Raw genomic sequence first — 14,479 nt, 5'->3', positions numbered from 1 at the left:
AGCTACCACAACATTCTGCAGCAACATGCCATTCCATCTGCTTTGCGCTTAGTGGGACATTTACCCAACCTCAAGCCAACTGAGATGGTTTGGGATGAGTTGGACCGCAGAGTGAAGGAAAAGCAGCCGACAAGTGCTCAGCATATGTGGGAACTCCTTCAAGACGGTTGGAAATACATTCCTCATGAAGCTGGTTGAGAGAAAGCCAAGAGTGTGCAAAGCTGTCATCAACGCAAAGGGTGGCTACTTTGAAGAAACTAAAATATATTTTGATTTGTTTCTTGGGGTTTTATTTCATAGTTTTGATGTCTTCACAATTATTCTACAATGTAGAAAATACACAAAATAAAGAAAAACCCTTGAATGAGTAGGTGTGTCCAAACTTTTGACTGGTACTGTATATGTATTTTTTTAAATCACAATGCCGGACGCTTCTCGCCTGTTTCCTCAACCCAAAAAAAAACCAATAACAAAGGCGCTGGGACGAACAGTGGTGCTGTTTCACCTGTGCAGACTACAGCTTTAAGAGAAACACCATTAGATGAATCTGTTACCTCCTCCAGTATTCCAGCCATGACTGGGTCCGAGTCCTTCCTCTGCTGCAGCTGTCTCTCCAGGGCCTTCACACTCAGCGCTGCCTACAGGAGGGAACACAGACAGATTTTGTCTCTACAATTATGACCAGTACTACAAGAAATGGATTGGCCTAATACCTGAGAAGGCTGATGTTTTAATACCTGTGGAGTGGGTGCACTTGTCTGGGTGGCTGGGGCAGGTTTCTGTGCAACCATGGGGGGTGTACTGGTTTGGACTGGGCGAACTGGGGATGAGACAGAAAGGATAAAGGATCACAAACCAAACTACAACATGGCCGAATACAAACAGTGTAGCTATTCCCTCCGCAACGCAATCAAACAAGCTAAGAGTCAGTATAGAGACAAAGTAGAGTCACAATTCAACGGCTCAGACACGAGAGGTATGTGGCAGGGTCTACAGTCAATCACGGACTACAAAAGAAAAACCAGCCCCGTCGCCGACCACGATGTCTTGCTCCCAAACAGACTAAACAACTTCTTAGCTCGCTTTGAGGACAATGCAGTGCTACTGACACGGCCCGCTACCAAAACCTGCAGGCTCTCCTTCACTGCAGCCAACGTGAGTAAAACATTTAAACGTGTTAACCCTCGCAAGGCTGCAGGCCCAGACGGCATCCTCAGCCGCGTCCTCAGAGCATGCGCAGACCAGCTGGCTGGTGTGTTTACGGACATATTCAATCAATCCTTATCCCAGTCTGCTGTTCCCACATGCTTCAAGAGGGCCACCATTGTTCCTGTTCCCAAGAAAGCTAAGGTAACTGAGCTAAATGACTACCGCTCCGTAGTACTCACTTCCGTCATCATGAAGTGTTTTGATAGACTAGTCAAAGACCATATCACCTCCACCCATGACTGCGTGGCCATGCACGCCTCCAACTCAATCATCAAGTTTGCAGACGACACTACAGTGGTAGGCTTGATTGAGGGCCCTCGGAGTGTGGTGTCAGGAAAATCACCTCACATTCAATGTCAACAAAACAAAGGAGATGATCGTGGACTTCAGGAAACAGCAGAGGGAGCAGCCCCCTATCCACATCGACGGAATAGTGGAGAGGGTGGAAAGTTAAGTTCCTCGGCGGACACATCACGGACAAACTGAAATGGTCCACCCACACAGACAGCGTGGTGAAGAAGGTGCAGCAGTGACTCTTCAACCTCAGGAGGCTGAAGAAATTTGGCTTGTCACCAAAAACACTCACAAGCTTTTACAGATGCACAATCGAGAGCATCCTGTCGGGCTGTATCACCGCCTGGTATGGCAACTGCTCCGCCCATAACCGTAAGGCTCTCCAGAGGGTAGTGAGGTCTGCACAACGCATCACCGGGGGCAAACTACCTGCCCTCCAGGACACCTACACCACCCGATGTCACAGGAAGGCCAAAAAGATCATCAAGGACAGCAACCACCCGAGCCACTGCCTGTTCACCCCGCTAACATCCAGAAGGCGAGGTCAGTACAGGTGCATCAACGCTGGGACCGAGAGACTGAAAAACAGCTTCTATCTCAAGGCTGTTAAACAGCCATCACTAACATTGAGTAGCTGCTGCCAACATACTGACTCAACTCTAGCCACTTTAATAATGGAAAAATGTATGTAATAAATGTATCACTAGTCACTTTAAACAATGCCACTTTATATAATGTTTACATACCCTACATTACTCATCTCATATGTATATACTGTACTCTATACCATCTACTGCATCTTGCCTATGCCGTTCGGCCATCACTCATTCATATATTTTTATGTACATATTCTTATTCATTCCTTTACACTTGTGTGTATAAGGTAGTTGTTGTCAAATTGTTAGATTATTGTTAGATATTACTGCATGGTCGGAACTAGAAGCACAAGCATTTCGCTACACTCGCATTAACATCCGCTAACCATGTGTATGTGACAAATAACATTTGATTTGATTTGACAAATATGCTAATGTTGGTATACAAATTAAAATTGTATTATTTTATCAAAGCCATTCATATAAATATGTATAAATAATGCTGTAAAGCTCATCATTCTCCTTACCTGGCATGGCTGCAGGCCTGGTGGCAATGGGCAGCAGGGCGGGCTGGCTAGTGGGTTCAAAGAAGGCAGGTTTGGGGGTGAAGGAGAAGGGCAGAGAGGCTGGAACTGCAGCTGGAGCAGGGGTCTCCACTGCCAGGAACCTGAGCAACAGAAACATATATCTAGCCAAGTCAGCCAGCTAGCATCTAAGAGATATGTGAACACAGTAAAAGTTATTCAACAAGTTATATCAAACTCTCCTCTCACCTGTCATTGAGGTTCATCTTCACAGCGGGAGTGGCTGGCTCGGGGGTACCTCGGAGCACCGTGATAGGGGAGGCGGTGGCCAGGCGCTGGGGGGTGGGCGTCAAAGTGGGGGAGGGGTCTGGAGTAGTCTCCACCACTGGAGGCTTGGGGGCACTGAAGGAGAAGGAGGAGGCTGCGGCGGGGGTATCAGTCAGGGGCTTGGAGGCAAAGGAGAAACCAGCGGAGGTGCCCGAGGCTGGGGCCGCGCTGAAGGCCGTGTAGCCCCCGAGGGACAAGGCGGGAGGAGCAGTGGAAGAGGAAGGGGGCATGGAGAATGAGAAGCCGGATGAGGAGACTGGAGCTGGGGCAGGGGCTGTGGTGGTGAACAGGGAGGCAGGGGGAGTCTGCGTGGGGGACGAGGGGGGGCGGAGAGGAGGGAACGACCCAAGGGTTGATGAGAGTGTGGTTGGGTAAGGGGGCGGGGGAGCTGCAGAACCTGCAAAGCAGAGGAGAGCGCTGATTTTAGTGAGCCATATCACATCACCATTATAAGTACTCCACAGTATGTTAGTAGTATAGGTATAGCAAGTATCATAAGACAAATGTCTCCAGTGAGACAGAAAATAAATACAACTATTTGTAAATATGAAAAAGTTCCTCCAGACCCGCAGGGGGCAGTCTCTCTCCATCCAGAGCCAGGTTGGTGGGGGCAGCAACCAGCTGCTTGGCCCCAGGGTTAAGGTTGAGCAGTGAAAAGGGGCACAACACTCCGTCTGTAGACAGCAGCAGCAGAGTGGGCACCGGGGGAAGAGTCTTCTCATCGGCTGTAACGACAGTTGAGGTGATAGATATGTTAGAGGGCCAATGAGAAGTGCAGTACAACTATGGGTAGTCAGAGAGAAACCCACAGGCATAAACACACAGACTTCAACACAAAAGCAAACACAGCCATTGAAAGGCACACAAACACACTAAAGCTCTTGAGGCAGATGCACGCCCACACACACAAAAGCTGAGATAAGTACAAGGACAGAGCATAGGAAGGGCTATATTTCTGTGTGAATTAAGAGACCTTAAGGTCTTAATAAGAAATAAAGCCCCGAGCACCATCACTAAGGCCAGTGTGATGAGACAAATAATGAGTGTGATTGCCTGAGACTACTCTCCATAGAGAAAACAAAAGTTTGGAAAGCTCAAGGTAAACCTCATCAACATTCTCAGACATGCTTGTCTGGCTATGCTGTTTGTTGTCATTTCATTTGTCTGAGTCATTCTAATGAGCGTGGGCCTCACAATCTCTCCCTCGCTCTTTCTCTCCAATACAGCGGAGGTCTCACTTGGGTTTGATCAGAGTACAATCATTTCAAAATGCTGCACAAACTGCTGATTTGGTTTGCTGGTGGAGTCCTTTAGAGTGGGCAGCCCAGACAGCAACATCAGCGGTGCTATGTGACTGTCTGACTGCCTTAAACAGTAGATTCTGAGACAGTAGCTTATCACTTTTCATCTCACAGCTGCCCAAAAAGACCACTGCGCCAACCAGCGTTGCCTACCAACTGCTACCAAGGAGATGAACGTTGCACAGTGTATTAAAAAAAGTTGAACTATGCTTCTAATTGAAGTGCATCATTCACTGATCCTGCCATGGTTTTACCAACATATCAGCTGATTCCAAATGGTTCACCATCTTATTTTGCTTGAAGCTCCCTATGTACTCTACATTCTCAGATCTGAGCAAACTGGACTGGTAACAATATGGCAGGTTGGCCGAAGTGTCTGTCAAATAGCTTACTTTAAACATTTACAAATCCTAATGCGGGTCAAGGATCAAGTGACCGGTTTGGAATGGGGTCATAGAAGAATCTGGAAAGTTGGAAGAGGAGAGAGCAGCAACCACTCACTGATGTGGATCTCCTGCTGGCTGGTGTAGACAATGGCCAGGCCCAAAGGCAGCGTGTCGTCGTTATTCTGTGAAACAGGCAGCTCTCCCCTACTGGCGTCCTCCAGCAGCCATAGCTCCCAGTTGGACTGAACAACACCACAACAGCACATGGCAGAGGTTACATAACATAGACACTCAGTTGCTCCATTGATCAACATTAGTTGGCCTTTGGGAAGGGAAAGGCGATACCTAGTCAGTTGCACAACGGAATGCAACCCAACCCCTCTTAATCAGATAGGTGCGGGGGCTGCTTTAATCGACGTCCAAGTCATCGCGCCCGGAAATAGTTGTTGTTTGGGGTTAACGGCGTTGCTCAAGGACAGAACAGCCAGCTTGGGGATTCGAACCAGCAACTTTTCGGTTACTGGCCCAACGCTCTTAGCTGCTAGGCTATCTGCCGCCCAGGCTTTGCTACTCTATAATAATTTATCAGAAGATGCTGAGGTGATGTTTGCTTGTGGGAGGTACCTAATGGATCTGACTATGTGGTGCACAAAGACATCTGAAGTTGAGAAATCCACATTGACCTGCTATAGTTTCTAAGACCCAAGGTGAGAATCAAACCAATAGCTGGTCCCCAAATATTACCTTATCTTCTTGCTTGGCAATGACACTGACTTCAATGGAGGCTGCCGATGCGGCAAGAACAACATCCCTGAAAGAAGGAGAAACAAGGAGTATACGTGATTAACCAACCTGACGGTTGTTCCTCAAAACAGAGCTTATACCAACTGAGTACGCATACAAAAGCCACTTTCTACAAACAAGAGCTTTTTAGCTTTTGCAGTGTTCTGTACACAGGCAGGGCAGAATACAGAGTGGGCAGCGTCTCACCAGTCCTCTATGTGGCTGAGGAAGTAGTGCAGCTGTCTCTCTGTGCAGGTGCCGTAGACGGGGTCGTTGAAGTTCAGGTACCTCTCCTCCCTCTTCTCGGTCTTTGTCTGTCAGATCAACATGTTAATTGTCAAAATGTCACCATCTATCAGGAAGGAAAACATTTCTGTCACTGAGCAGCGGTACTACTCACAGGGAGGGAGATCACCACCAGTTCAGGGGGTGTTTCTGGACAGCCATCGGCTGCTGCATACACCACGGCAAACACAAACGTACTCAGCCACTGCACATCAAGTACTGGCAGAGAAAGGACAACACAAAGAAAACATATCTGTGAGATTCGGGTTATTTGGCCAGAGAATAAAGGCACTGAAAATGTCTAAAAAGGATAAGAGGTTTATTGCTTCAGGCCAGCGGGATCTGTGTCTAGTTTACCTTTGACAGGGTTGTCAGAACTGTAGAAGCTTGGGCAAGGGATTACTTTCTTCTCCTGAAGCCCCTGTTCAGGAGAGCAGAGTCAGAGTCAGAGTCACACCAGGGCGTATACTACATCATACACACGGCACAGGGATAATGAGTGTGTCTACAATTACTGTACTATGCTGGAGTTGTTGGGTCAGACTTACTGGAGTGTACTGACTGACTGTTGCATTCATTTTTCCTGCTGCCACTTGCTTTCCTTTGGGACTCCAGCATACTGTATGAAGAGAGAAGATGACAGAAATAGTGAGCAAAACTGTATAAATGATAATCACATGAAAATGTAAATAATTTCAGCATGTAATCTTTAAAGTGATGACACATTATGTCACACTCACCACAGGTGATTCCTTCGGTGGCGGGGAGCTGGGCCTGCACTGTGACGCTGTCTGTGACCTCAAGCACCATCATGCTGCCGTCAGACAGACAGGTGGCCAGCATGGACGCCTGCACCGGGTTCCATTTGAGGTCCTGCACAATTATGCCCAGGCCGACTCCAGGTCGCAGAGTCACAAACGGCAACTTCTGCAGTCGGGCCTGGAGAAAGGGGACAGCCATAGAAGTGAGGGGATTAAGTGTGTGGTGAAAATATGGAACTGAAGAAGTGGGGGTGACTAGTCTTAGTGTGCTTGTGGTTGATATCAAAGCTTGGACTCTGAACTCTGTTCCACCATGACGAAACCGTATCACTTCACTCTGAAAAAAAGTGGTTTTCTAACACTGTCCTCCAAAGATGGACATTTTGCCTCTCAAAAAAGCAGGCCATAACAGATCCTAATGAAAAATGAAGAGAACACACATATTGCAGCAGATACTAGAACATAAACCGATCCATCTGCTCCATTAGCAGGTGGGGGTTGTTATGAGAGTTAGTTAATCACCTTGTTGATGAAGGTGCGAACGTCGTAGAAGTCCAATGACAGGCCAGACTCTTCTGACATGCCGCTGACTGACAGGGTGAGCTCATCACTACTGAGGCCCAGGTTGTGCACAGGCAACTCCACAGGTACATCAGTCAAGGCTGCTATCCCCTCAACTAAGGGAGAGAGAAAGGGGATAAGAGAGAGAAGGGAGTAAGATGTAGAGAAAAAGGTAGAAATCAAGTCAAATTGGCCAAGGCAAGCCATTAACAGTCTTTGCTTAGCCAAAACTGTACAAGATGGAATTACCAATTTAAGGACATTCTTACTTATTTCATTGGAGTTCCCATCAACTTTGTCTGCAGCTAGGATGTCCCGCGTGTGGTATACCTTGATCTTTTTGTCTAGTCCAACAAATGTCAGTCCGAATTTGTTTGAGATGGCAAGTAGACTTGATCTATCCTTTGGAAGGTCATCAGGTGAATCAAATACCCGGGTTTTCTTCATTTGCCGGAACTGAAAATCCTGCATAAAATAATAATAAAATACTTAATGACCGTGATAGCACTGAAAGTCTTGTACTGTAGGCTACTGGTTTAAGACCTGTAAAGAACATTTTGACTATGTTAATAAACATATGTTGTTGATTGGATGAGTTAGATTGTAAATAAGTAAAATAGGTAGTTAGTGGTGCTTTATTATAGTACCACTATCACCAATGTTGGGATAGCTAGTAGCTGAATGAATGCCTTCTGGGAAAAAATGCTCCTATTAATAGCAAAAACAAGATTTAGAGCACAACATTCATAAATGGTTGTCGCTAGAGTAGCAGTTTTAAGAGGTACATTTAAAGGAAAGGTCATCAGTAGTAGGTAACGTTTTACTTGAAACCCACCATTATAACACATTATGACAGTTATAACCATGTCATATCAGCAGACATAACACTGTCGTGACCCATATATTTACACCTGTTGTGATATAGCCTTCCCTGTGGCTCAGTTGGTAAAGCATGGTGTTTGCAACGCCAGGGTTGTGGGTTCGATTCCCACGGGGGGCCAGTAGAAAAATAAATAAAAATGTATGAAATGAAATGTATGCATTCACTACTGTAAGTCGCTCTGGATAAGAGCGTCTGCTAAATGACTAAAATGTAAAAATAAACTACTGTTCAAAAGTTTGGTGGTACTTAGAAATGTCCTTGTTTTTGAAAGAAAAGCTAATTTTTTGTCCATTAAAATAACATCAAATTGATCAGAAATACAGTGTAGACATTGTTAATGTTGTAAATGACTATTGTAGCTGGAAACGGCTTGTTTTTTATGTAATATCTACATAGCCGTACAGAGGCCCATTATCAGCAACCATCACTCCTGTGATCCAATGGCACGTTGTGTTAGCTAATCCAAATGTATCATTTTAAAAGGATCATTAGAAAACCCTTTTGCAATTATGTTAGCACAGCTGAAAACTGTTGTACTGATTAAAGAAGCAATAAAACTGGCCTTCTTTCGACTAGTTGAGTATCTGGAGCATCAGCAGGTTCGATTATAGGCTCAAAATGGCCAGAAACAGAAATGAGAACTATTCCATGCGAGAAATTGCCAAGAAAGTGAAGATCTCGTACCACGCTGTGTACTACTCCCTTCACAGAACAGTGCAAACTGGATCTAACCATAATAGAAAGAGGAGTGGGAGGCCCCGGTGCACAACTGAGCAAGAGGACAAGTACATTAGAGTGTCTAGTTTTAGAAACAGACGCATCACAAGGCCTCAACTGGGAGCTTCATTAAATAGTACCCGCAAAACACCAGTCTCAACGTCCACAGTGAAGAGGCGACTCCGGGATGCTGCCCTTCTAGGCAGAGTTCCTCTGTCTGTTCTTTTGCCCATCTTAATATTTTCTTTTTATTGGCCAGTCTGAGATATGGCTTTTTCTTTGTCACTATGCCTAAAAGGCCAAGATTATTTATCCATATAGATGAAGTGGGCGAAGAACAAACCCATCTTTACATTGTTTAAGATAGAACTGAAACGAAATGGTCAGTAAATGTAAAAACAAAAAAGTACGTACCATAAAACGGACAAATTTAAAATGTATTTTGACATGTAATACCCCTGTCTACGTAGCTAGGTTTATGCACGCTTGTCTGTATATTTCTGTTTTTGTACGTGTGCTATTGTTCATTCAAAAAATGTATATAACAAATAAATGTACAGTGGTTAGTAGCTAACTAACGTTACTTACTAAGTTACAGCTTAAGGTCAGTGTTAGACACCCAATTGTACACAGCTAGCTTAGGTAACGTCAGCTATCAACTGTAAATCCCTAAAGTTACTTTGCTTTTATGGAGACATATTGATGTTCGTGATGTTGTTGTTAGCTACCTAGCGGAGTCTGCCTTAGCTAGCCATCTTTCACTAAAGTTCAGGCAAGCTTCTAACGTTAGCCAGTAACATTGTGGGGATTTGGCAGTAAGGAATAGCCCATACAGTACTTCAGTTGGAAGGTTATCCCCAGGCCGAAACAAATACGAGTTAGCCCGTCTATGTTGCCTTTAGCTAACGTTATCTAGCTAGCTAACAAACCACTTGCTGCGCAAGTAAGCTACTGCCGCAACCTGAACCTAGCAAGCTACACTACGTACAATAGTGTGCCTACCTTCATTTCCCTTTCGGGAGGAGAGTCAGGGTCGTCACTCATGTTGAAATAACAGCAGGTATGTTTGTTTTGGCTACAGCCGAACTCTAAGAAATATACACGGGTTAACTTTTCGTTTCCACATGAAATGAAATCATACCGCGCTCGAATTTTGCGAAATGCAATACGGAAGTGACACAAGCATTATTCACGAAGGTATTAAACCGCGTTCATGTAATAGTCGGAACTAGGAAAATCGGATATTTCGATTATGCTGTTTGGTTGTAGTTTCACACATCCCACTTTCAAAGAAACAGCAAGTCTGCAATGTTGGAGTTTCCTAATTCCGATTTGTGTTGAACGCGGCATAATATAAGAACGGGTATTCTGCCAGCCGCACAAATTATGACGTCACTGTCGTATGGTAATGAGGAATTCCTTGAAAATATAAGCCTGAATATCAAAACATTGCAATGTGGACAACTCATTCAAAATATATTGCGTTTTAATCAATGGCCACTTTTATTGTGCCAACAAGAAAAGTCAATAAGTAATTTATGAAAACATTTTTTTTTAAATGTGGGGAATACAATATTGGGATGAAAATATAACTTTTCTACCTGCATCAACTAAAGTGAGTTGGGAAATACTCAGTAGGGTCTCTACACTAACCAGATATGTTAAGTTTTGGAGGGGGACTGTGTCCCACCGCCTGCTGATGGTTTTTCACTCCACCCCCTCCATAGCCCCCTATGCAATACGCTGTACATAGAATACATATTGAATTGCAGAGAGAAAACCTTTCTACCCGTATCATCTAAAGTGGGGTGGAAAATACTCAGTAATGTCTCTACTAACCAAATATGTGTAACTTTGGAGGGGGACTGTGTTATAAACATGTGTTATAGACATATGCATTTAGTTTTGAATGTTATATAATTCCAAAATAATAAATAAATGTACTGTTATTTTGATGGATATCACTTGGGAAGACAAAACACCATAACACTTTTTATTTTGCTTACCCTGCTTGCTTCCAGTGTGAAATAAAATGTCATTCCATACTAGACTTTCATACACTCTTGCCTTGCCCCAATGGAGGTACCAAATACCGATTATTAGCAATTGATTACTTGAGAAGTCAACTGCTTCAAAAACACAATGTAAACAATGATGGACTAACATATCTGTTAAAGTAATTAGATTAAGCTAATGGTAATGGAAATGGCTGCACCTTTACACATATAAACCAGCCCAAGGCCAAAAAATGCATCATGTCAATCGCTTGGCCTGACCAAATAAAATATTTTTGAGGTAGTAAGCTAGCAAAATCATGTTGATATATGTTTATATCACCCCAATTATGTACAGCGTTCTAACAATTTTCTTAAACCCACCTCTCCATCTCTCCAAATTGTAATTTCTTAGAAAAAGTGATTATTACTTAGCCTTCGTCTTGCCTTATTTAAAGACCTAAGCAAGCACAATATGAGGATGAAATACACTTTTAGCCAGTTGAACACTTATATTTTACTAGGAGTTATTTGGTTACTAGATACCCTACAGAGTATTTCCCACACCACCTTAGCTGAGACGAGTAGAAAAGTTTTCTTTACAAGCCAGTAACTGTCCCATAAACACTGAGTGTACAAAACATTAGACTGACCGGGTGAAAGCTATGATCCCTTATTGATGTCACTTGTTAAATTCAAGTGTAGATGAAGGGGAGGAGACAGGTTATAAAATGATTTTTAAGCCTTGAGACAATTGAGACAAGGGTTGTGTATGTGTGCCATTCAGAGGGTGAATGGGCAGGACAAAATATTTAAGTGCCTTTGAATGGGCTATGGTAGTAGGTGCAAGGCACACCAGCTTGTGTCAAGAATTGCAACACTGCTGGTCAACATGGGCCAGCATCCCTGTGGAATGCTTTCGACGCCTTGTAAAGTCCATGTCCCAACACATTAAGGCTGTTCTGAGGGCAAAACGGGAGAGGAGGGCTGCAGCTCAATATTAGGAAGGTGATCCTAATGTTTGGTTTACTCAGTGTATTGCATTGCAGTGAATGGAGTGGGTGGAGTAAGGAGTCACTGTCACGTCCTGACCAGTATAAGGGTTATTTGTTATTGTAGTTTGGTCAGGACGTGGCAGAGGGTATTTGTTTTATGTGGTTCGGGGTGGTGGTTTATTTAGTAGGGCGTTTGATTTATTATTTCCGGGTTTTTGGGTAATGTTCTATGTTTGTATTTCTATGTGGTCTCTGGTCTTTTGTATTTCTATGTCTGGTTTATTGGGGTTGGACTCTCAATTGGAGGCAGGTGTTTTCTCGTTGCCTCTGATTGGGAGTCCTATATATGGGTATGTGTTAGGTTTAGTGTTTGTGGGAGATTGTTTCTTGTTTCGCATGTGTGAGCATGACAAGACTGTTTGGTTCTTCGTTATTTTGGTGTTCACTTTATTTTCAAATAAATATCAAGATGAGCATCCACATTCCTGCTGTGTTTTGGTCCTCCATTCCAGACGACAACCGTTACAGTCACCAGCACTCTGTTAAACCCATTACCCAGCACAAGAGACAATTTATACTGAACAAAAAAATTAATGCAACATGTAAAGTGTTGGTCCCATGTTTCATGAGCTGAAATAAAATATCCCTGATATGTCCATACTGTATGCACAAAAAGCTTATTTCTCTCAAATGTTGTGCACATTTGTTTACATCCCTGTTAGTGAGCATTTTTCCTTTGCCAAGATAATCCATCCACCTGACAGGTGTGGCATATCAAGAAGCTGATTAAACTGCATGATCATTATACAGGTTCACCTTGTGCTGGAGACAATAAAAGGCCAAATCAAATCCAATTTTATTAGTCACATGCGCCAAATACAACAGGTGTAGACCTTACAGTGACATTTTTAATTACGAGCCCCTAACCAACAGTGCAGTCTCTAAAATGTAAAGTTTTGTCACACAACACAATGCCACAGATGTGTCAAGTTTTGAGGGAGTGTGCAATTGGCATGCTGACTGCAGGAACGTCCACCAGAGCTGTTGCCAGAGAATACCATAAGCCGCCTCCAATGCCGTTTTATATAATTTGGCAGTATGTCCAACCGGCCTCACAACCACAGACCACGTGTAACCACGCCGGCCCAGGACTTCCACATCCACAGCTTCTTTACCTGCGGGAGCGTCTGAGACCAGTCACCCGGACAGCTGATGAAAGTGTGGGTTTACACAACAGAAGAATTTCTGCACAAACTGTCAGAAACCATCTCAGGGAAGCTCATCTGTGTGCTTGTCATGCTCACAAGGGTCTTGACCTGACTGCAGTTTGGCGTCGTAACTGACTTCAGTGGGCAAATGCTCACCTTCCCTGGCCACTGGCACGCTAGTGGCTGTGTACTCTTCACGGATGAATCCCGGTTTCAACTGTACCAGGGAGCTGCCAGCATGGCGTCGTGTAGGCGGGCGGTTTGCTGATGTCAACGTTGTGAACAGAGTGCCCCATAGTGGCGGTGGGGTTACGGTATGGGCAGGCATAAGCTACGGACAACAAACACAATTGCATTTTATTGACGGCAATTTGAATGCACAGAGATACTGTGACGAGATCCTGGGGCCCACTGTCATGTCATTTATCCGCCGCCATCACCTCTTGTTTCAACATGATAATGCACAACGCCATGTTACAAGAATCTGTACACAATTCCAGGAATCGGAAAATGTCCCAGTTCTTCCATGGCCTGCATACTCACCAGACTTGTCACCCATTGAGCCTGTTTGGGATGCCCTGGATCAAATTGCACGACAGCGGGTTCCAGTTCCCGCCAATATCCAGCAACTTCGCACAGCCCTCGAAGAGGATTGGGACAACATTTCACAGGCCACAATCAACAGCCTGATCAACTCAATGTGTCGCACTGCATGAGGCAAATGGGGATCCCACCAGATACTGACTGTTTTTCTGATCCACTCCCCTACCTTTTTTTGTGGCCTGTGGAAAATGATCAGCCTTCAGACACCCTAGTCATAGATTATTCTCTCTGCTACTGCATGGCAAGCGGTACTGTCTAGATCCAAAAGACTCCTTAACAACTTCTACCCCCAAGCCATAAGAATGCTGAACAGTTAATCAAAGGGCTACCCGGACTATTTGCATTGACCCCCCCTTTTTTGTACACTGATGCAACTAACTGTTTATTATCTATGCATAGTCACTTTACCCCTACCTACATGTACATATTACCACAATTACCTCAACTAACCTGTACCCCTGCACTTTGACTCAGTACCGTTACCAGCTGTATATAGCCTCGTTATTGTGTTACTTTAAAAAAAAAAACGTATTTAGTTATTTTCTTAACTCTTAAAACTGCATTGTTGGTTTAGGGCTTGTAAGTAAGCATTTCACAAGTATTCGGCACATGTTTATTTTTTACCTTTATTTAACTAGGCAAGTCAGTTAAGAACACATTCTTATTTTCAATGATGGCCTAGGAACAGTGGGTTAACTGCCTTGTTCAGGGGCAGAACAACAGATTTGTACCATGACAGCTCAGGGATTTGAACTTGCATCCTTTCAATTACTAGTCCAATGCTCTAACCACTAGGCTATGCTGCCACCCCAAATAACATTTTATTGGCAAATAACATTTTATTGAATTTTATTTTAAATTAATCTGTGACCAACAGATGCATGTCTGTATTCCCAATCATGTGAAATCCATAGATGAACATATTTCTGTATTTTAGTAAAAGTGTATTTAAATATAGCCTACAAAATACCTTTCAACATACCAGTATTTGTGTAAACTTTCAAAAGGGATGCTGGTATAAATGATACAATATTAAAAACAAAATGTAAAAT

At 43.8% G+C, this 14,479-nt stretch overlaps 1 protein-coding gene across 4 annotated transcripts in view; it reads right to left on the bottom strand.

Moving 5' to 3' along the window:
• LOC106563260 (nuclear pore complex protein Nup214) overlaps nt 1-9,976 on the bottom strand; it is a 58,635-nt gene extending 48,659 nt beyond the window's left edge. For 2 of the 4 annotated variants that reach the window (XM_082958178.1, XM_014128682.3), the window contains exons 1-15: nt 9,630-9,975; nt 7,297-7,492; nt 6,989-7,143; nt 6,446-6,644; nt 6,254-6,324; nt 6,063-6,126; nt 5,821-5,924; nt 5,628-5,734; nt 5,382-5,448; nt 4,753-4,879; nt 3,517-3,675; nt 2,873-3,347; nt 2,627-2,766; nt 738-820; nt 555-638 (exon numbers count right to left, since the gene is read on the bottom strand). In XM_082958178.1, the coding sequence (XP_082814304.1) occupies nt 555-638; nt 738-820; nt 2,627-2,766; nt 2,873-3,347; nt 3,517-3,675; nt 4,753-4,879; nt 5,382-5,448; nt 5,628-5,734; nt 5,821-5,924; nt 6,063-6,126; nt 6,254-6,324; nt 6,446-6,644; nt 6,989-7,143; nt 7,297-7,492; nt 9,630-9,671 (2,073 nt within the window). In that variant the 5' untranslated portion in view covers nt 9,672-9,975. Of the gene's footprint in view, nt 1-554; nt 639-737; nt 821-2,626; nt 2,767-2,872; nt 3,348-3,516; nt 3,676-4,752; nt 4,880-5,381; nt 5,449-5,627; nt 5,735-5,820; nt 5,925-6,062; nt 6,127-6,253; nt 6,325-6,445; nt 6,645-6,988; nt 7,144-7,296; nt 7,493-9,629 lie in introns of all 4 variants that reach the window. The other 2 variants (XM_082958179.1, XM_082958177.1) reach the window with 2 other exon arrangements.
• Between the last annotated feature and the right edge of the window lie 4,503 nt (nt 9,977-14,479).

The sequence above is a fragment of the Salmo salar genome, chromosome 11 (assembly GCF_965601325.2).
Source record: "Salmo salar chromosome 11, fSalSal1, whole genome shotgun sequence".
In the NCBI taxonomy this organism is placed as follows: Eukaryota; Metazoa; Chordata; class Actinopteri; order Salmoniformes; family Salmonidae; genus Salmo; species Salmo salar.
Note: the sequence above shows the minus strand (reverse complement) of the source record. Positions and strands in the feature narration are given on the sequence as shown.